This window comes from Odocoileus virginianus, chromosome 16 (genome assembly GCF_023699985.2).
Source record: "Odocoileus virginianus isolate 20LAN1187 ecotype Illinois chromosome 16, Ovbor_1.2, whole genome shotgun sequence".
NCBI lineage: Eukaryota > Metazoa > Chordata > Mammalia > Artiodactyla > Cervidae > Odocoileus > Odocoileus virginianus.
The window spans coordinates 1,028,603-1,051,935 of record NC_069689.1 but is presented as its reverse complement, the minus strand read 5'-3'; the positions used below and the strand labels follow the sequence as shown (position 1 = coordinate 1,051,935).

The 23,333-nt window shown below is 47.9% G+C and overlaps 1 protein-coding gene across 2 annotated transcripts; it reads right to left on the bottom strand.

Moving 5' to 3' along the window:
- Nucleotides 1-557: 557 nt before the first annotated feature.
- On the bottom strand, nucleotides 558-22,050 carry SCAMP5 (secretory carrier membrane protein 5). Of its 2 annotated transcripts, XM_070477571.1 has the most exons (8): nucleotides 21,962-22,050; nucleotides 20,368-20,440; nucleotides 8,954-9,008; nucleotides 8,074-8,202; nucleotides 5,438-5,594; nucleotides 4,280-4,381; nucleotides 3,740-3,857; nucleotides 558-3,475 (listed from the first exon to the last, which is right to left on the bottom strand). In XM_070477571.1, exons 3-8 carry the CDS (start codon nucleotides 8,958-8,960, stop codon nucleotides 3,281-3,283), a joined length of 708 nt encoding a protein of 235 aa, XP_070333672.1. In that variant the 5' UTR covers nucleotides 8,961-9,008; nucleotides 20,368-20,440; nucleotides 21,962-22,050; the 3' UTR covers nucleotides 558-3,280. The 2 variants fall into 2 exon arrangements, with proteins under 2 accessions (XP_070333672.1, XP_070333671.1); XM_070477570.1 differs by lacking the exon at nucleotides 20,368-20,440 and having other exon boundaries at nucleotides 21,962-21,995.
- Between the last annotated feature and the right edge of the window lie 1,283 nt (nucleotides 22,051-23,333).

Here is a 23,333-nt window from a genome sequence, read left to right as displayed (position 1 = left end):
CGTAGCCTTCTGGGAGTTGTAGTCAACTTCTCAGCCTTCCGAGAGCTGTAGTCCACTCGGGGAATCCCACCGAGAGCACCGGTTCCCAAGTTCCTGGTATTTCCTGTGTTCATCTGGGCCTGCCAGTTGTCTGACCTCCTCATCCCCCCAGCCCCACCCACACTGCTTATCACTGCAGTACTTAATAATACTTTTGCTGAGCCTATCTTCTATGTTTTTTGTTTTAATTTTTTTAATTAAAATTTTTTTTTGACTGTGCCAGGTCTTAGCTGCTGCATGCGAAGTCTTTTAGTTGCAGCACTGGGGATCTTTAGCTGCAGCATGTGAATCCAGCTCTTTCTCAGGAAACTCAGAACTCCTCCTAACAGGCAGAAGGACTCTGTAGCAATTTCAAGGCTGCCTCAGAGAAAGAACCACACAGAAGTGTGTGACTTTTGACCTCTGGGAATGACAGGCGACAGGCCCACTGGACCCACCCTACTTCCATGCCCCACAGCCCATGGTGAGGCTCCACACAGGCCCTCATGAAGACACATGACACAGCAGGACACAGAGGGTCAAATGTTCCCCTTTATTATGTTTCACTCAGTTACCACAGACAGACACATTGGCTCAGGCAGGTCAACTGCCAGTTGGAGAATGGTCTGTGTTTCCCAGAAACAAGGAGGGGCAGTGGGCACCAGCAGAATGCAAAAGCAGGTCACTAGCCAAAGACCTGACCTTAGAACTGACCTCAGCCTTCCTGCACCCCACCCTCAAGCCAGACCATCCAGCAGAGATGAACCTGTGCCCAGCCCCCACTTCTCGTTCGGTTCCCTCCCCAGGAAAGTGCATAGATGCCTGGAGATGCAGCATCCCAGGGCCTCGACAAGCTGGGCCACACGCAGGTATAGCAGGTCTTCCAAAGGGCAGAGCCAGGGCATGGCCATACAGGTCTGAGCCAGGAAAGAGCAAAGTCGGGTAGGACAGGAAGCTGACGGGAGGGAGCATCCAACAGGTCAAGGATGCTGTGCTGGCAGCTAGACCACAGGCCTCCTGGAGTTACCGAAGAGAGGAAGAGAAAGAGAGCCAGAGGTCTGGGCGGGGAGAGAGAAAAGGAAGAACCTAGACCTAGGGTCTCTTTTTGGGTACTAGGGGCTGTGACAACTTCTTTCCAAAGAGAAAGTGGTAGAGGAGAGAGTCAATCACACTCTGGCCCAAGCCTAAGGGGCCATTAGGAAGATAACTTCCCAGAGGCCCTGGTTCCCCTTGTAGGAAAATGAAGTACCTGGATCTCAAAGCTCAGATGGTTCTTGGAAATCCAGATGCTGCGTTCTAAGTTGGAGCCACCCAGAGTGGCCAGGTGGAGTTTGGTTTTTCAAGCCAAATCACCCAGGTGGGAGGTAGGGGTGACGAGTGAGAAATGGGCAGCTGCTCCATGGATAAGAACCCACTCCTCTTCAGGCCTCCAAGAGAGCCAGGACCTCTACCAACAACATTCTCACAATGCCTGGGACACAACAGGCCCACAGTCCTCTATCACTGTCCTGGAAAGAAAAGGGGGTTCTAATGGGGGTGAGGAAGGGCTAAGAATCAAGTCCAATAAACAGAGGGGAGCAAGTAATCTCGATGTGATAAAAAACAGGAGCCAGAGAACCTCCCCTCCCACCCCACCTAACCTGAAATCACATTCCAGCTATTGTGCTTGCACACAGGGTTGGGCATGTGCTTCTTCCTAGGCCTTGAGTTCAAGTGCCCAGAATTGCCCTATGCCCAAGAGCAAGCTGGGGGGGTGGGGGCAGGGGGGATGCATGATCCCCTCTCAGTTGGTCCTGCCTACCTTCTCCTCTGAGGAGAAGACTCACCCCTCCTGGACCAGTCCTCTGAGCCTATCCCTTCAAACCCAAACAGAACAGCTATTGCTCCCAGGAATCCAGTGGTCATTCAGAGACACCCAGCACCTGCCCAGTGGGCTTGGGCCAACCAGACATCACTCAGAGACCAGTAATTATTCACAGATCCTTTGTTCCAGCTGCACCTCTGGGCTTCCCAGGTGGCGCTAGTGGTAAAGAACCTGCCTGCCAATGCAGGAAACCTGAGTCAGGAAGATCCCCTGGAGTAGGAAATGGTTACCTACTCCAGTATTCTTGCCTGGAGAATCCCATGGACAGAGGAGCCTGGCCGCAAGAGGTCACAAAGAGTCGGACATGACTGAAATGACTTAGCAAGCACACAGCTGCACCTTTACACCTGAAAACTGCCCAGACACCACCCAGCTCTTCAGGGAAGGCAGTGCAATCTGCCTCTGTGGATGGTAGACATCACCTAGCACACAGTAGGGGTAGGGCAGGAGAATCAGGCCACAGCAGCTGCGAGTGTGGGGAGGGACACAGGCAGAGGGGCTCGAGGGGGCTCTGGGAAGTAGAGGAGGAGAAGGCAAGGCAGGGAAGAGAGGACCCTGCCTTGCATGTCCATCCCCTGCGGGTCAGGTGCCCAGGAGGGCTCCACATCTCTGGCTGTGTGCCCTCCCACATCAGGGCTCAGAGCTCAGCTCCCCTGTCCTCTGTCTGCTTCCTGGATCTGAGAATGGGCTTCAGTCTCAAGAGCAGATACAAGTAGGACCCTCAGCCTGGAGGAAGATGAAGAAATGCCACATGAGGAAGAGAGGAGCCCTGGGCAGGCGAAGAGACCACAGGAAGCAGGAAGAGAGAAATGGAGGAGGAGGTTGTGGGAGGTAGGAGGGGAGGGCAGAGACCCAGAGCCAAAGGAGCAAGGGGAGATCCCCTGCGGGTCTCCACCCTCCCCACCAACATCCCCACGAGTGCTAAATACTGCTGCTTCCCAGGAAGACCAAAACTGGAAACAGTTTCAGCTCATAACCTTGGGAGGGGGTCAGGCTCTCTGCTATGCCTCCCCTTGCCCCATGAGGGGTCTCAGGGCCGAGGTCAAATGGAGCAGCCTGATGGAGGGTGGGGGGCTGGTTTAGTTCTAAACGTACATCTAGCACCACAACAAGAGACCTCCACTGCACACTATTCACAAGGGGACACAGACACAACTACCGCCGCACGGGACAGCTCCGAGTGCAGCCCCCAGCTCTCAGGGTGCTGAGAACAGAGTCCAGAGGGTGTGGGGGAGGGGTGGTACATATACATATATATATATATAACTCTGATTCTTTGTACAAAGTGGGGGAGGAGAAAAAGGGAAGGGGGAACCCTGCTTGGTCACCCCAACAGACCCTGTGGTTTGAGCCCCCATCCCACTGGCCCCCAGCCAGCTCCCGGTCGGCTTGACTGGTTCACATCTCATTGGAGTATGTGTAGTTGGGAGTGGCAGAATATTGAGTCTGCGGCTGATTCATGGCACCCTGTGCTGCCCCCATGGCTGCATTCTGGGCCGCCTGCTGCACGTGCGGGTTCTTCCATGCTCCCGTGGTCCACTCCTCCTGAGCTTTGCTGAAACTACCCCCGCTGCCCCGGTAGAATTTATGGACCTGTAGGAGGAGGAGCACAAGGAAGGGTTAATCAAGGGGAAGAGGCAGCCCATCCAGAAAAGACATGGGAGCCAGAGGTAAGTCACCGAAAAAGCCAGTCCTCCCTCCGACCCGTGCCCTGCGCGCTGGGAGCAAAGTCCATCAAGCCATTCCAGAGTGAGTCCCTTGGAAGACCACTGGGTCCTTCTGTAACTTGGGAGAAGGGTTGTTACAGATCATGGTCCCTCCCAACACCACCCTGTAGCTCTTGAGGTGACCACATACCATGCTGAGGGCAATGAAGGAAAAGACAGCCATGACTGTGAACATGACGGTGGGAATGAGCATCACCACTGCTGAGCCAATGTTCGTTCCGAAGAAGGAAATGGTGGCGATCCAGCCGCTGCAGAAACAGGCCAGCTGTGGGGCTGCCTGGCACAGTGACGGGTCCCCAGGAGCCACCCCACTAGAGTAAGGGACCATCTCATTGTCACAGAGAGAGACCATATCAATGGATGGACAGGGCCTGTGTCAGTGGTTTAGGAAGAACCCTTGGCTTGGGAAACAAGCTTCTCAGAACATAAGGCTTCCTTCTCTTGGGTTATCTCATGATGCTTGATATCCCTCATCACCCCTAAAAACCATGGCCTTATTCTCCTCTGATGCTATGCTGTACTACTAAGTTATCCTGAATCCCTTCACACTTCTAATAACTCATGGTGTTCCCACAGGCCAGGCAGCTTAGCCCACAGAAGTAAGCAAAGGACACACCCCAGTTGCCACCCAGCTAGCCCTGGGTCAATCCCAGACACCCTTGTCTCTTACCAGACACCCCAGCCTGGGATGCCCACAGCCTGGATGATGCTGATGACCAGCTGGGCCATGAAGGTGAAGAAGAATGCCATGAAGCTGAAGGAACTGTCAGTCCTGCAACAGAGGAGATGGCTCCTGTCACCTGGATAGAGGGACACAGCTTCCCTGCCTTTACGACTTTCAAGTCCTTCTAAGTGTGAGAACACAGTGGATCTTAGTTAAGAGTTCAAAATGGGACAGCATTTACCCATGGATCTTTGTAAGTTTCCATGTGTTAGACCTGTGTGTACCACATTGCATAGGGAGAGATCTCCTCATAAATGGACCACTCACTGGTACATGGATGGTTGGCACAGAAATAGATGGGTCTATTGTGGCAGGAATAAACAAACCCATGTCAAAGGGTTGGACAACCCTACTGGCCCCAAGACATCAAGCTCCAGTGGTACAAGAGTGGAGGGCCCCACAAGGTAGAAAGTGCTGTTGGCACAATAATGGACACATGACTGGCACCAAGATTATAACCTAATTGGCACACAAATGGATGGATCCAATTGGCAAAGATTAATACTAGAGGCCCGATTGGCACTGAGAGGGATAATCCATTGGTACAAAGATTGAAAATCCCACTTGCCACAAGGCAGACACCCACTGGCACTAAGACAGCTAGCCCTACTGACACATGGATGGGTAGTCCCTTTGGCACAGAGTTGGATGCCCTCATTAGCACGTTAAATGGTGTCAGTGGTATATGGATGGCTTGTCCCATTGGCATGTGGGTAGATGGTCTACTTGGCAACAAATTAACCAGCCTCATGGATACCAGGATGGGCAGCTAAACCAAGACAGGGAGCCCCACTGGCAAAATTTATCATGCAGCTAGTTGCCTGGGGAAGGGAAAACAAGAACAGTCTGGTCTCTATGTTGTCCCACCCAAGGGTAGAGTGAAGAAGGAAGGACCTAAGAGGAAGGCTCTGACTCCCAGCCCTCTCACTCCAGCCTAGAGCTCCCAGGAAGCCTAAATCCTACCTGACAGTCTGAGCTGAGGAAAAAGGGAAGGTGAGCTCGGGGGACAGCAAAAATAAAAAGTGAGAAAAATACGTAGAGAAGAGACAGGGGAGACGGGCAAAGGTACAGGGTTAGGAGCTGGGTTCAGCACCCATCACTTACTTGAAGGCCTTGTAAATGGGCCGAAACCAGCAGACGTAGGAGCAGGGTGTGAAGAGGATGAGCCAGAGAAAGGCGAGGCCAAAGTTGGTGGCTCCCCCGCCTCCGATCAGCCACGCGAGACAGCCCACCAGGTTCACGGCCAGCGTGACGCTATTCACTGCAGACCCAGGAGCACGTCAACAGACACCAGACAGACAGCAGACACGCACACGGACACCAAGGCCCATGCGGAAATCCACAAGCACCCATACACAGACATATACCCCCATAACTCAACACAGACCCACAATCAAACACGGGCAAACAGCAGAAGCACAGAAGGATATAGACAAACACAAACACACATGCAAACCACATTTATACAGATGCATACCCACAAGTCACATCAGCCAACACACACACAGAGATACATAAGATGCACATATAACATACACACAGAGCGGGTATAGACTGTAAGAAAGATAACTGGGAGCTCAGACCAACCCCCCAAAACACACACCCGTTCCTGGGGATCTGAGAACTCCAGAGAACAAAGACTCTCCCCCGATCAGGAACTCAGAGTCTCAGCCTAGCGAGTCCTGTTGAAGAGCCCCAAAGCCTCAGCCTGGGAGAAATGCTCTTCTTATAAGTATGGCCTCAGCCCCTGGCCTTCCCAAACCCACAGCAATCACCAAGCCCATGGCACAGGAAACCCATCTTCCATCTTCTCTTGCAAGGTAGGGCATGAAAAGGGGAAAGGAAAAGGAAATGTCTCTTTACGTCATTGTACCATCTGCCCCACACTTATACAGGGCAGGCAGCAGTGACTGGGATCTCAGTCTGTCTTTAATCCTATTACGCCACCTCCTCCAAGAAGCCTTCTTTCATTATTGCAGTCTTATTCACCTCCCATCCCTCTGATCTCCTAACAACTTGGGTGCTCTCATGTTTCCCAAAGGACAAATCCCAGCCCATCAACCAAACTAGAGGTTCCCCAAGAGAAAGACTCAGGCACCTTCTCTTCCATGCCGACCTACTGTATAACTGAACCTCTGAATCACTGTATCCCTGAGTTACAGCCAGCAGGGACCTCAAGTCTCCTCATCTGATGCTGGCACTAACACACACCCAGTTCGTTGGACATAAGGGTACTTGCTCCCTTCCTCTATTATTAGCCCAAGTCCCTTTAAGGCTCCACAAAGACTTGCTGAACAAGGACTCCCCTGGTGGTCCAGTGGTTAAGACTCCACCTTCCAATGCAAGGGACGGAGGTTCAATTCCTGGCCAGGGAACTAAGATCCCACGTGCCACAGGGTAACTACTGAGCCCGTGCACTCTAGAGCCCGTGCTCCACAACAAGAAGCCCTTACACCCCAACGGGGGAAAAAAGCCCCTGCATGCCACAGACCCCTCATGCCACAGCGAAGATCCAGCACAGCCAAAAGTAAAATAAATTAAAAAAAAAAAAAAAGACTTGCTGAATAAACAAAGGAAGGCAGGCTTAATCTTGGCCTCAAACAGCCAGGCATCTATGGTCTTGGCTTTTGAATAGAACTCTTTAAGCATCTCAAGGGTTATATACATTTCCTTGGGAACAAAGCATCTGGCCAGCACCTAGTAAGGACTTAGGAAGATATTTATAGCCCTTAAATCCAGCTCCTGGATGAGATCTTCTCAGGGGCAGAGTCCCCAGAGCCCAGGGCCACTGCTCCCCAAGTCTGGCCTGACAACGCTGTCACATAAGAGGTACACCCCTCTCAGAGCCCCTCACAATGAGGGTTAGCATTTCTTTCTGTGAGTTTCTGCTCTATTTCCCTCATCCCTATTTATTACCACCAGATTTCCTGGAATCATGGTGTTCTCACTGATTTTATTTGCTCTTTACATAGAACACCCATCAACCTGTTTTTGTTTTGTTTTGTTTTCAGTTTTAGGTTTTTTTTTTACCCTGTTTTTCTATCAGTTTACATCTCTCTTCACAGTCCCATCTCTCTCCAGCTCATTTGATCTAGTACCCTTGTCATAATTATTCTAACGTAATAAGGCCATCAGAAACTGGGGCCTTTAAACTCTCAACCTCAAAATCTTAGAACATGAGAACTCGAGCTCTTAACACAGATCTACATGGAAGCAAGGCGATCACTGAGCCAGTACCCTCTTTCCTACAAATGAGGAAGCTGCTCCTTGGGAAGTGGAGTGACCAGCCCAGCTTGGCCACTATATCCCAACTGAACATTCTTTTGGAGTAGTCTTCCAGAGAAAGTAAGAAAAACGAGGCTTTGAGGGGAGGATTCCTCTCCAAATCTAGACTCCTGAGGTAATCACCGGAGGTTCCCTGGAAAACCACTCCCATGAGAAGATAAATGAGGAATTGCACTACAGGCAGAGACTGCTCACACACACCCAGCTGCTCTGTGACTGGGGCATGAGGAGAGGCCTAGACAGGAGGTGAGGGAAACTGAGGCCTAGCTGGGGAGTCGGCCCAGGAGAGGAGCCTGCAGCAGTCAGGCAGGGATAGGCTTACTGGCCCACACAGATGCTGCAGGTGAGGCTGAAGGACCCAGGCCTGGGGGCACCCCGTCCCAATGCCCAGCACCCGCTGGCACCCCCCTCCCCCGCTCCCCAGTTCTGGAACACCCCCACCCCACAGCACTCACGCATCCAGAGGTAGTAGAGGCGCTTGGTCATGCTGAGATGCTGAGGAGGGATATCGGCCTCGAAGTCTTGGTAGAAACATGGCTTAAGCGGGATGAATTTGGGCAGTGGTGGGAAGTTGTTCACCTTCTCTGTAGGCAAGGCACATTACACAGTTTCACCCTGAATATTCCCCTCCCCGATGACCTGATATGATCACTCTTTCCCTGGCCTGGGCTGCCCTCTTGGCCGCTGTGGCCACAGGCCACTTTACCATCCCCACCAGCTTTCCTGCTGCCTTGGGTCTCCAAAGTGGCCCTGAGGCAGCATCACTGTCAGAAGAATAAAGACAGTAAACACCGTCCATCAGGCGTGGACACTGGGTCAGAGGTAGTTCTGGGCAGAAGCAGCAGGATGGTGAGTCTGGAGATGTGGGTTCCAGCCTCCACTCCAAGATTTAGTCATCACCCTTCTCTCCAGACCTCCATTTATCCAGTGGGATGGGGGTCAAACTAGATAGTCCCTACAGCTCTCCAGTTCTGAGCCTTTGGAAACCAGACAACCCGGAAACCAAAAGGAAAAGGTCTCAAGAGTATTAGAGAGTAATGGTGACAGAAAGGATGCGGACTGAGCTAGCCATGCCACTCATCAGTCAGATGGACAGGAGGGCCAGGGCGTCAGGATGAGCTATCCCTGGTCCCCAGGTTCAGAGGTCTGACAGACAGCTAGACAGTGAGGGTCTTTAATAGACAAGTCTTGGCGGGGGACCAGGGGAAACCCAGGGGCAAGAGGACTGAAAGAATCTGATCTTCAAAAACTAAGGGGTATAAACAGACCAGGAAAAGGGCCACCCACCCTACATCACTGTCACATCCTACCCACATGTATTCACCCTCCCCTTACCTGACATGATGGCACCCGCTGGCCCAGTGGCCTGTCCACGCCTCTTTGTCTCAAACTGGAAGGAAAGAAGAGTCAGTGAAGGTTGAGGATCATGGCTCACCCAGCCAAGTACTTCTTTCAGCCCCAGCTGGGCTGGAAACTCCCTGGGGCAGGACCCATCTCATAGAACCACCATTCCAGCAGCTCTACCCTTCTAGGGACTCCTGCCCTTGACCTCCAGGCGTAAAATCTATTTCCAGAAAATCCCAGGAGAGGGTGGGAAAGGAACCTGGGAGGCCACCTCAAGCAGGTGCAAGTCAAGTGACAGAGAAAGCTTGAGGAAATTCTATTCTTGACCTCGAACACAGCAGAGCTCTGGCCTCAGTCACAGGCTGGGCTCCCCTCCCCCTGCCTTTGTCTCCAGTCATTCATTCACTTCTTGAGCATTTATAATCTGCCAGGCACTGGGGAGAGAGCATGAAGAAGTGGGCCTTGCCATTGGCATGAAACAATCAATAACCTTGGCCGTGAACAGTATAAAAGAGAAGGATGGCTATGAAAACATGCACAACATATATTAGGTGACCTGGTCTGGGGAGTCAAGAAAACCGTAAGGGGAGACCTGAAGAGCACAGAGAAGTTGCCTAAGGCAGGGCGGCCTCTTGCGCAGGGGGGAAAGCTTGCACAGATCCTGAGGTGGGAAACAGCTTCATGCTTCCGAATAAGGGAAAGAAAGCCACTGCGGCCAAAGCAGAGAGCGCGTGGAGAGGGAGCAGGAATGGAGGTGGGCAGAGTGGGATTCTTGAGGCACTTAGGAGGCCAATTAGAAGGGGCTCCAAGGTGGCTCTGGGGAGGGAGGCCCTCATGAAGACTCTCTGCCAGCTTAAACCACTGAGCAACTGGTGGGCTGTTTACTGAGAACCCCATCATGAGAAGAGGCGCAGGGCTCCAGAGAAGAAGAGAAGCTTCATCGTGAACATACGGAGTCTGAGGTGCTGTGAGAACCTCCAGACAGGACAAAGCCTTGTAGGCTTTGGGAATATCTGGGTCAAGAGCTTAGCAGGAGGCCTGTGCTGAGACAGACATCAGGTAATGGTTGGTGAGTGAAGGTTAAGGAAGCAAATGAGAGCATTTTACCAGAACAGTAACTTTGAAAGATAAATACAGATACACTGAAAAGCAGAAAATGGTCTATGGCCAAACACTAAGGCAATGCAACAGCAAAATTTGGGCAGAGGGACTTCCCTGGTGGTCCCAGTGGCTATGACTCCATGCTCCCAACGCAGGGTACCTGGGTTCAATCCCTGGCCAGGGAACTAGATCTCACATGCCGCAACTAAGAGTTCTCTCTAAAAGATGCCACAGGCTGCAAGGAAGACTGAAGATCCCAAGTGCTGCAACTAGGACTCAACACAGCCAAATAAATAGATAAATAAAAATAGTAAAAAGAAAAAAAAAGTGGGCAGAAATTTCTATAAAGTTTAAATCAGGCAAAACGAATCTATGGTGTTAGAAGTCAGGAGAGTAAAGGGAACACAAGCATCAGAGTGCTGGTCATGTTCGGTTCCTGGACCTGGGTGTTGCTGATACGAGGGGTTGATTTTGTGAAAATTCCTCAAGCATACGATTACAATTTGTGCACTTTTCTACCTGTTATACTTCAATTAAGAGTTTGCTTTAAAAGAAAAACAAACCTTCCCAGAGTTCTAGTCAAATTCCTCTGGCTCTACTGAAGTTTAGGCCATCATAATCTTTTGTGGTCTCTTTGTGATATGAAATCAAATACAGATGTAAAAACCTAACAGCATCTACCACAAATAGAAAAGATAGGCATGACAAAGACAAGCATGAAATGGTTCTTTTACATAGCTGCATTAATTGTAACATTGTAATACCAAAAGATTGGAAACAATTGACATGTCTATCAACAGCAGACTGGTTAAATAAATTGTACTGACTATTTCTCCATGGAGGAGGAAATGGCAGCCCATTCCAGTATTCTTGCCAGGAAAATTCCATGGACAGCAGAGCTTAGCACACTGCAGTCCACGGGGTCGCAAAGAGTTGGACATGACTGAGTGACTGAGCATGCAGGCACAGTTATTTCTAAAAATACTGATATGGAAAGAGCTCCGCAATTACAAGCAGTTGAAAAAATGCAATGTATAGAATATTTTATGCTACTTTTCATGTTTAAAAAAAATAAAACAGGGGAGAGGAGAATAAAAGTATTTTTTGCTTTTGTCCCCAGAATCCTACTCTAGTTATTTGCCCACAAATAAGAAACAACAAATACATGTTTTCAGGATGATGCTATGTTACAGTAGCAAAATGTTGGAAGCAACTGTTCGAATAAACTTTGTATATCATTCAATAGAGTAACATGTAGCTGTAAAAAAGAATGAAGATGGTATCTCTGAACTTCTATGGAATGATTTCCAGTATATACTGTTAAGTAGAAAAAGCAGGGAATTCCCTGGCAGCCCAGGGGTTAGGACTTGGCGCTTCTGCTGCAGGGGGCATGGGTTTAACCCCTGGTCAGGAAACTAAGATGCCAGGAAACAGATGCCATGAGCCACAAGAAGTAGCCAAAAAAAATAAAAAGCAGAGTACAAATTATTATAATTCGAATGCTACTTTTTATATAAAAGAAGGAGAAAGAAGAACATGCATTTATGTTTGTTTCTGCAAGAGACATACAGAAAGAATAAACAAGAAATTAATGAAATGGTCATCCATATGATGGAAGGGCTAGGACGAGTAGTGAGACTTTTCCGCATAAATATTTTTACATATTTTTTTTACATACAATGTCTTATGTATTCAAAAACTTACACCCAAAAGAAATCAAAGTCTAAACCTAAAATAAACACAGGGACTTTCCTGGTGGCCCAGTAGTTAAGACTCTGAGCTCCCACTGCTGGGGTCCCAGGTTCAGCTGGAACCCAGGACAGGGAACTAAGATCCTGCATTCTGGGCGACACAGCCACAAAACATATATATATATATTGGAGAGAACCACTAAAATTGAAATAAACAAAAACAAATTAAGCTATCTGTACAGCAAATTGATAACACAATCACACAGGAAAAAGAACTGGCAAAGTGGCTTGATCTCAGTACTCTGTGTTCTCTTAAAAGGATCTATCTCAAGAGCAAAAACAACTAGAAAGAAATCTAAAATCTTAGCAGGTTTACTGTTGGTATTAGTGTGGTGACTGAAACTTTTCGTATGTACCGTAGCAGAGAACATATGAGAGAATGTGTTTGTGTTGTTGGAACCTGGGTTCTCAATGTTAGATACGGAGACAGAATATGGAATATGGGAAGATAAGAAAGAGTCCTGTGATGCTGGATTTGAATTGGAGGCATCGATATGAACTCATGTCTTTAAAAATATGTGGTTGGTCACAAGCCAAGACAAAGAAATACAACATCAGCCTAGAACATCTTGTGGTGCCAGAAATAAGCAGGAATTCAGCTAATTAGAACATGTCAAAAGGACACCAATTTGAAGGGGCTACCTACCAATCACCCAAATTTGGGAGAATTCAGAGCATCAAAAATAATGACAGTAATATAATATGTTGAGTTTAAAAAATAATCCAAAGTGACACTCATTTTTTAAATGAGGGAGGAAGTAAGAAAGAAAGCTCTTCTTTGCAGAAGAATGCTAGCTATAAATGTAGGAGTAACAGAATTAGAAAATCTTCTAATTTTGCAACCATGAATGTCATAGCTGATTCACACAAGGATCTGCAATGGCTGCTAAGTCTTTCACTAGGTGAAAGATTGTTGGGGAAGAAGACAGTCACAGCGTCTCGAAGATGACTTAGTAATTACAAAGGAGAACAGGCACTTTTACTGTGAAAAAAGTTGGCAGACGCCATCTTAACTAGGTGGTCAAACTCACCAATAATGGGACAGTGATATACCAGGAGGGGCACAGCATCACCTATGCAGTATTCCTGCCCCCAGATATTTAGCTTGAATCTAGTCAAAAGAAACAATCAGTCAAATCCAAGTTGTGGAGCATTCTATAAACTAAACTGGCCAGGACATTAAAAAAAAATGCCAACATCCGGGACCTCCCTGGTGGTCCCGTGGTTAAGAATCCATTTGCCAATGCATGGGACATGGGTTCGACCCCTGGTCTGGAAGGTCCCACGTGCTTCAGGGTACCTAAGCCCATGCACCACAACTCCTGAAACCTGTGTACGCAGAGCCTGAGCACCACAACAGGAGAAGACACCACAAAGAGAAACTACAGCAAAAAGCAGCCTCCACGCCTCTCAACTAGAGAAGGTCTGCAGGCAGCAAAGAAGACCAGCACAGCCATAAATAAATTAATTGATTTTTTTAATGCCAACATCCTAAAAGACAAAAAAAAAGAAAAAAAAAGATACGGGATTCTCTAACCTAACGGAGTCTAAAGCTATATGGCAACAAAAACTGAGTGTAAACCTTGATTGGATTCTGGTTCAAGGTGGAAACAATGGGATATCAGGAAACTTGAATAGAGGCTCTAGATAGTATTATTTGGGTCTATATTACATTTCTTGGGTGTGGTAGTGTTCTTGAGGTTATGCAGGAAAATGTCCTTTTTCTTAGGAAATATGTGCTTCAGTGCTTAGGGATAAAGTGTTGTGATATCTGAATCTTCAAATAGTTCAAAAAATAAGGAATAATGAATAGATATAGACAGAATCAAAGCAATGCAGCAAATGTTAACAGTTGGTGAATCTCAGGGAAGTTACATGAGTGTCCCTTGTTTTATTCTTTCAACTTTAAAGCTTTCAAGATAAAAAGCTGGAGGAAAAATATGAATAATATCAGTTAGGGATGATAACACTGAAAGAAAAGAATGTGAAAGTTCAATATAACACACAAAAGAAAGGGAGATGGGAAGGAAAAGTTCTAAGACAGAAGGAATGATATAATTTTTTAAATCATCATGTTGTAACCCCTATGCAGAACTGACACAGGCAAGGACTCTCAATGGCTGCTTAAACCACTGGGTGAAAGATGGCTGGGGAAGAGGGGAGACACACAGTCTGGGTATCAGCCCCCACCACATTATTTATTAATCACAAGAGAGAAAAGTTACTTCTATAATGAAAGGATCTGGCAGGCCAAATGACCAAACTTCTCAAACTTGCCTGATAATGGGACAAAAGGACATTATGTGCTTCCTGACGTGATACACATACAAGAACACAACATCACCTATGTAGTATTACTGCCAAAATGTTTAATCTGAAAACAATTATTATAAAAAAGAATCTGACAAGTCCAGATTGTGGGAAATTCTCCCAGATAAATGTTAATGTCATGAAAGACAGAAACTGGCAGAGGGACTCAGGGAGGAGACTTGCAGGAGATTGCAACCAAGAGCAATGAGTGGTCCTGGATTTTTAAATCATAGCTATAAAGGACATTTTTAGGATGAGTAAAGAAATTTGAATACAGACTAAATAGAAGATATCACCGTTAAGTGTTAAATTTCTTAGGTGTTGTGGTTACATAGAATAATACTTTGGTTCTTAGGAGACACATGGTGAAGTATTTAGAAATACTGTGTCTTAAGTGCTCAGGGCGGGTGCACTGGGAAGACCCAGAGGGATGGGATGGGGAGAGAGGCAGGACGGGGGATAGGGATGGGGAACACATGTAAATCCATGGGTGATTCATGTCAATGTATGGCAAAAACCACTACAATATTGTAAAGTAATTAGCCTCCAACTAATAAAAATAAATGAAAAAATTTTTAAAAAAGAAATATTGTGTCTTGTCTGCTACTTTCTTTCAAACTGTTCTGCAAAAAGAATCAGGAAATTTCCTGGCAGTTCAGTATTAGAACTTAGGGCGATCATTTCATAATATATACAAATATCATTATGTTGTACACCTGAAAGTAATATATGTCATTACATTTCATCAGCTCAGTTCAGTTCAGTCGCTCAGTCATATCCGACTCTTTGTGATCCCAAGAACCACAGCACACCAGGCCTCCCTGTCCATCACCAACTGCCGGAGTCTACCCAAACCCATGTCCATTGAGTCAGTGATGCCATCCAACCATCTCATCCTCTGTTGTCCCCTTCTCCTCCTGCCCTCAATCTTTCCCAGCATCAGGGTCTTTTCAAATGAGTCAGCTCTTCATAAAAACAGACAAATATTTTAAGTCAGGGAAAAAATATATAGTTGCATTTGGCTATATACACACAAAGAATCAAGAATCTCTAGTAGGACATCAATAAAAAAAATAATAATTGTGATTCCTGGGGGACAGAGGAACTGCACAGACGTGGAGTAGATGGGAGGAATAATTTTTACTATGTATCTGGTTTTTTTTTTTCTTCTATTTTTGGCCACACCATGAGGCATGCAGGATCTTCCAGACAGGGATCAAACCTGTGCCCCCTGCAGTGGAAGCATGGTGTCTTAACCACTCGTCGGCCAGGCAAATCCCATTTACTATGTATCTTTATACCATCAAATCCAAGACACCATCAACTTTTAGATCATTATATTATTTACCAAAAGAAAGAAAATAAAACCCACCAATTCATAATGATAAGATGCCGAAATTTTAAAGTCACAGACATTAAAATGTTTTCAGAAATACCAAAATGTTTATTTTAGAATTGATGAAATTCAGGACATCTTTTTGAATTATGAATTGTGTACATGTATTACCTGTTTAATAAATAAATAAATGAAAAGAAAAATCAAGCAGAAGGGCTGGCAAAGAATGAGCAGGAGCAGTTGATGAGGCAGGAGGAAAACCAGGAGAGTGTGAAGTCTCCAAAGCCAGGAGTAGAGAGTGGACAAATGTGACAGATGCCACTGAGAGGTCCAGCATCAAAAGGGCTGGACTGAAAAATGTTCAGTATGCTCAGCAACAGTAAGTCACCTGTGACCTCAGCATGAACTACTCTGGGGGTGGTAGGAGCTGGGCTGAGGGGTTGGGGGTGGTAGCAGCCAAACTATACATTAATAGTTGAACATGTAAGCTGAGAGCAGGTATAGACAACAATTTGAAGAAGCCTGCCTTGTTGGAGAACAGAAATAGAGTAATAATACTTGGGTAGCCAAGAGGTTCAAGGAGGGACCACGGCTCAAGGTTGTTTGTTTAGGATGTTAATAAGCTCGAGATGGAAAGTTCCAGGGAAGAGTTGCAAATACAATAGACACAGATGTTAATTAATGGAGCAAGCCCTTGAGATAGGGAGAAGCATGGGGTCCAGTGCAAGGAGGTGGGAAGAAAAACATGATGCAAGCAGATGGGGGAGGTCTGAGGCCTTGGAAAGGACAGGGAGAGTCCCACATATCTGCTTTAATTTTCTCTGTAATATGGGAGAGAAGTTTGAGGCAAAAGGGACGAGGTAAGAGTAGAGGATGTGACTAAGTCAGTGGGCAATTATAACACAGTCTGAGAAGTGCTCCAGAAAGAGCAAGTACACAAAACAGTGGGAACCCAGAGGAGCACCTGCCTGGTCCATCCTGGAGGAGCCAGGGAGGGCTTCACAGAGGAGGTGATATCAGAGCTGAATCCTGAAGGATAAATAAGAGTTGGCCAGGAAAAGAAAGAACCAGAAAAACACATGCAAAGGGAAGGTCAGAACTACGGCACGGCAAATTTAAGAAACAGAAAGAAGCAGAGCACAGATAAAGCCTAAAGTGGAAGGAGTGAAAAAAAGGCAAAAATAGGACCAAGAGATGGGAGGGGCCAGTCATCCTGGCCTAAAAGGCCATGAGCAGAATTTGAGCTTTATCCTCTGAGTCTTGGGAGCCACTGAAGGATTCTATTCTTCTTTTGAAAAAATATAACCTCAAAGTTTTTTTTAATAAAGTGAAATTATGTTGCTTTTTAGCAACATACATAAAAATATCTGCAAGTTAAAAAAAATCAAAGTCCATAAAGGAGAAAATACAAGTTCTTCCAAAATCCACCTTCTCAGAGGTCACCCCTTTAACAGTCTGACCTTTAGGTTTCTGGTTTTTATGTATACATAAGTACTCTTGCCTGGAAAATCCCATGGACAGAGGAACCGGGTAGGCTGCAGTCCATGGGGTCTTGAAGAGTCAGACATGACTGAGCAACTTCGTTTTCAATTTTCACTTTTACGCATTGGAGAAGGAAATGGCAACCCACTCCAGTGTTCTTGCCTGAAGAATCCCAGGGATGGGGTCGCACAGAGTTGGACACGACTGAAGTGACTTAGCAGTAGCAGCAGTAAGCATATATGTGGAGAAGGAAGGAACCTGGTAGGCTACAGTTCATGAGGTTGCAAAGAGTCAGACACAACTGAAAACACACACACACACACACACACACACACACACACACACACAAGCATATATGACAAAACTGAGATCATTTTATACATGCTAGTTTATAACCTAGTTTTCTCCAATCAACAGTATCTCATGAAAATGTTTCACGTCAATGAATACAGGTTATTTCAACCTTTTTATTGACTGGTCAACCAGGTCAGCAATGTCCATGGTCACGGAGCAGTCAGTTGTGACGCAGGCTGATTCTGGCAATTAGAAGCTCACGGTTTCAGGGCATGGTGGGGCAGAGGGCAGTTGCCAAGAAATGAGGGAATATGAGGAGAGGAAGAGGGATAAGTCTAGCAGACTAATTTTTAAAAAAACTCAGCTGAGACTTTAATGTAACACAGAGAATATGAGTGTCAAGAGTGAAATACCATACATTAAAGGATTAATAGATATCTCTTGATAGTGAGATTATATTATTGTCTTTCTTTTATCTTTATTTTCTAAAATGTCTACAACAGTTTTATATCACTTTTCTATACCACTATTCACAAAGTCATAGATTTAAAACAGCAGCAGCTAGAGGAAGACATACAGTTAGATAGATTTTTCCAGATAGGAGACTTGAGCACATTAATAAGCAGGGCAGATGGTATTGTTAAGGAAAAACAGCAGAGATACTAAAGATACAGTAGAGGGGGAAACTGCTGACAGACACTGATATCTCAGGAGACAGGAAGGGCTGGCATCCATAGCAGAGTGGGTGTATTAGACTAGGAGCCCTAAGATTCAAAAAGTAGAGAAACACAGGTATGGTTCCAACTTCCACATACACCACTCAACTAACCCTTTACATGAGTTCAGGGGCTTTGGGATAATGGTCCAAGTTTGACCTACTCTTCCCATGGAAGAGGATGGACAGCTGATGGGAAGAGGAAAGTGATGACAGTCCTGAGAAGTGATGAAGGGACAGCTGAGGCTGGAGACCCTCCATAGAAGCAGAATGAGACTATCCCAGTATGTGACGGCCACCAGAAGCTTTCCACATTCTTAGTGTAGAATCCAGAACTGGGGGGATGGGGGGAGAAGTGGTCTGCTCTGGGGTGGGACACACAGGCCATGGCATGGTCACTGAGGGCAAGAGCCAGTTAAAATCCATGACCGTGGAGTCCAGGAAGGACACGGTAGGTGCCATGTTCACAAGATAGAGAAAATGGAAGTGTCAGAGAACTTGAGGTCTCCTTGAGGTCCCAAGGTAGGTAAAGCAGAAATTGGACTGTGGTCAGAGAACAATACTGGGGTTTAAGGTTTCAGAGGTGGCCACATGCCAATGATGACCAGACTCAGGTGTAGCCGGCAGAAGGAGTGGCTGAAGGAAGCATCACCTCGCGTGAGACAATGGGATGTGGAATGGGAGACTGTGGTCCAACACCAATGTTCTCCAGGAAAACAAAGAAGAGAGTCAGAGGGACAGAAGGCAACAGCTAGACTGTAGGAGCCTCAAGGAAGGAGGCTGCAACCCTGGCTCCAACCTGACCCCCCTCTGGTCCCAGGCTGTCTCCCAAAGGTGTTACAGAGAAGTCAGTGTAGCAAAGTACTGATGGTTGAAAGCCAGCGCTCAGGGCCAGAGCACAGCGCAAGGCTGCCTTGTTTGTACATTGTTAGCCCAGAAAGAACTTAGGTTTGGGAGGGCTACAGAAGGCTGAGGTCACAAGAATGGAAGGTTCCAGGATCCTCTGCTCTTCTGTCAGGGATTAGCCTTTATACTTGGGCAGGGGGAGAGGGGAGCAGCAATGACCAGCCTCCGCGAACCAAAGCTCCTAAACTGCAAAAGGAGAGAAGTAGCAGTTCATTCCTCAACTGAGAGTCTTTCATAATGTTGGGAGGCACTGGGAGTGCTACATATCCCCTAAAGATGCAGGCCTAAGGGAGCACTTCCTCAATTATCAGTAAGATAGCAAACACTAACTGAAATTTTGTTCAAAAGACAGACTACAATTTATTTCATTTCTGTGAAGTTGAGGGGACAGGTCTCACAGTAAAGAGTGAGGTCCATGGCAAAAAGAAGGGAGTCAAGTCTGGCCTCAGATCAGGACAGAGACCTGTGGTTTGTTCCAGGGCTCCCTAATCACCAGCATGAGCCCCATGCTTGGCACAGAAATAGTCATTTTCTTTCTGCCCATCCAGAGCTTATCTGTGAAGATGGAAGTATCCCCCTCCAGCTCTACCTTTGGTCTCCTTACCCTACACCCATTTCCCATATCCCCAGCCCTGATGTCCCAGAACTATGACTCTTTCTCAGAAAACACTACTCTCCTGGCATTGCTCACAGTCCTGTGATGACTCTCCAGTTATTGAGTTGCTAAGTTGTGTCTGACTCTTTGCGACCACATGGACTACAGCACTCCAGGCTTCCCTGCCCTTCACTATCTCCTGGAGTTTGCTCAAACTCATCTCTACTGGGTCAGTGATGCCATCCAACCATCTCATCCTCTGTTGCCCCCTTCTCCTCCTGCCCTTAATCTTTCCCATCATCAGGGTTTGACTCTTTCTCAGAAAACACTACTCTTCCAGCACAGCTATCACTGTCCTGTGATGACTCTCCAGTAGCCCCTACTGATCTTGTGCCTGGCAGTCAAGGCCTTGTGCCAATCAGCTACAAAACTCCCACCCACCACCTTCTGCTTCTTGTCCACACACTGACCCACTTCCGAGCTTCATGCCGATCATATTGAGCCATCCCGTCTGCTTCCAGTGAGCCTAAACCAGAGCCATGCTAATTCCTCTCAGTCCTACTATTTTTCTCATATCCCACCTCTTCTGGAAGCCCATCTAGACATCCCTGCTGTGCCTCCCACTACTTATATTCTGAACCAGTTATTGGGCAACGAATGCTCATTCTCATCCAATCTCTTCCTGGTTCCATCATGGATGGGGCTTCCAGGAGGGACTCAGCACGGAACAGAGCACAGAGAACAAGTCAATCACGTTCTTGCTTAAGATGTGGACACAGAGCAAAGGAGCTTGGAACCTTCCATTCTTGTGACTTCAGCCTCCTGTAGCACTCCCAAGCCCAAGGGTGGGAGTGGAGCAACGGATGCCCTTCCCACAATCAGGCTAAGTCCACAGTTTCAAGAACCCTGCTGTACCTCACTTCCTTCAGGAAACCTTCAGAAACTCCAGGCTGTCAGCAAGAAGGAAGTGCAGCCTGCAGAGGAACAGCTGGGGGTACGGGTGGGGGCAGGGACAGGAAGAGGAAGAGGAAGGCAGAGGGAGAGGGAAGAAAAGGAAGAGGGAGAAAAACTGAGAGGGAAGCTCTAAACTAGAACAAGCAGCCTCCTCAAGGGAGGTCAGTACTTAGTCTTATTATTTCATCCCAAGAGAAACGTGCTGGCAAAGAGATGCCCAGAGAGGGGAATCAATTTGTTCAAAGGTGGCCAGCCAGCCAGAGAAAAAGTTTAAAAAGGAACAGAGCCCAAGGCCACTATCCAGAGCTCCTCTCCCAGGATCCTACTAACTCTAGGGTTTGCTAGACCTAAGAAGACCCTCTTTCTGTGGCCCACTGAGCAGTCAGTCCTCTATCAGCAACTCAGGCTCACCAAACCCAGATCAAATCTCAACTAGGAAGATCTGGGCAGCCCCAAACAAAATCCCTCTGCAAGAACCATTCCCCTCTTTCAGAGGCCTGCCCCTTGGAGACAGAACAGGTGGGACATAAGCTACAAAATTTTCCAGACTTCCCCATCCCATGGGGGTCAGTCACATGGCTGGGCTCACAGGCTAGGCTCCCCAATAGCTATGCGTGGTTCCCCTCTCTAGGCCTTAGTCCAAACCATTTCCTGAAGTGCCCTCCTTTACCCCTCTTCTCATCCAAATCTCACCTCCTCCAAGAGGAGGCTCTTGTTCACTGGCTCGTCTCCCTTTCTCCTTGTGCTCCTGGGGTCCACAGAAAAGTCTACCTGGCCCTCCCTAAACTCCTTATCCTGGATCTGGGGCATTACTCGTTTGAACCGCCTGAGATGGCAAATTCTCTATCCAAGACTCTACTTGCTTCCCCCATCCTCTAGATTGGGGGCTCCCAGAGGCAGGGACCGAGACGGGTTCCCAAGTATCTCCCCCCATCCTCGTGACCGACTCCTGTCAGCGTTACAGCGAGGTTCATCTGGGCCCTCCACATACCACCCCGAAGCCCCGTTGGACCCCAGGCTCAAACCAATGCCCCCATCCCCGAAAACCGGAGGCGGCTCAGACCAGCGGCCCAAAGGCCCGCCGCCTAGGTTAGGTGGGGGCTGGGGAACACAACTACTCCTCCTGCAGGCGCCTCTTGTCAGGAAGGACCCCCAAAGAGGCCACAGTCACCCCGCCTCCAGGAGCACCCCTCCCGGCCCGCGTGCGCCAGGAGGAGGGCCCCAGGAGGAGGACTGTTTGCTGGGAACGCCAGGTGGGCCCAAGGCCCAGGTTCCAGAATCCAGGAGTCTGACGTCATCCAAGACCCGGGTTCCCTCTGCGGGAGCCGGGAATGGGGATGGTGAGGGCTGGGGGAGGCCTGGGTCACCCGAAACGTTCTTCCCCCGCCCTAACAGGGAAGGTCACCTCGACTCTCCACCTCTCCAGCTCGACCTGCCCCCTGCATCCAAAGGTGAAGCGTAGCAGGTACAAAACTGGAGATGGGGTGACCCACTCTCCACCTGCGCCCAACCTCCCTGCAAAGCCCTTCTCTGGGCCCTAGGGCCCGGGACTCACCCGCCGCTGTCGTTCGGCTGCGGAAAGGCCACAGCGCTGCCCTGCACCTAGCGATGCGGCTCGGAGCCGGCCGCGAGCCGCTCCGGGTCTGGAGGCGGGGTACACGCGCGCTCGCGCACGCGCGCGCCTTGGGCCAGTTCCTCGCGCGCCCGCGCCACCTCTGCCTGCAGCAGCTGCTCTCGCGAGATTCCCGAGCTTCTACTGGGCCGCGGCTCCTGCACTCGCGAGAAGGAAGGCCTGGCCGCCCCTGCACCTTGCAGGAGCTGTCCGAGGTGCTAAGTTCCAGACTCTGGGCCGGATCAGGTGGTGGGCAGGCACTACGAGGACAAGAGCAAGTCTAAAATGTCGAGGAAGAGACCCAGAAATGTGAGTCTGGTACCAACAATCAGAACCTCAGCCTCCAAATCTGTAAACTGGGAGAATAACTTCCCATGCCAGTTCCAGGATCCTCTGGGTGTACCAGAAAGGAAGAGTGAGAAGGAACTTCATAAGCAGGAGACTGACGAAAGTCCTTCAGATCCACAAGGCCAAACTGTGTATAGAGGATGGAAGATTAGAGATGAAACATAAAGCGTCAGAAATGAGACATAGACAAGAAAACACAAATCCAAAAAAACCAGACATAGAAAGACAAGAGAGGAGAGCCATGAAGAGAGGCATAGAAACACAAAGAACAGAGTCATGGAGAGATTAAGTTTTGGAGAGGAAAAAAGACAAGGAAAGACAAAGAAGAGAGCATGATGAAGTGAGAAAGAAATAAGAAATAGGGACAGACAAGCTACATAGAAGATTAAAAAGGGAGAGGCTTAGAAAGGAAAACAGAAAAAGAAAGAAAGAGAAAGGGAGAGAGAGAGAAAATAAGAAAGAGACTAAGGGTTTCCCTGGTGGTACAGTGGTTAAGACTCTGTTCTCCCAATGCAGGGGGCCCGGGCTTGATCCCTGGTTAGGTAACTAGATCCCCCATGCTGAGACTAGGACTTGGTACAGCCAAATAAATAAATATTTAAAATACATATTTAAAAAAAAAAAGAAAGAGGCTGATATGCAGAGATGAACACTGAAAGAGAGTAGAGACTAGGGTAAATGTTTTAAAACCCAGAATCAATGAGAGTTGCCAGAGACCCACTTGGAAAGATGAGGCTGGGAGTGAAAGACAGACAGGCTTTCATTGTGAGTGATGTTTTCATATGCAAACCTCCTGTGGGATATCTACAATCAGGACCACCCTCTATCCTACCAGCCAACAAATAGCTCCTGCCCTTCATGGTGCCCTCCACCCACACCATCCTGGGCCTAGAAGGGGGCCTCAGTGGGTGGGAGACACTGTGGGGATTCTTTGCCCAGAATAAGGGCCCATTGTATGGTCTGAGCC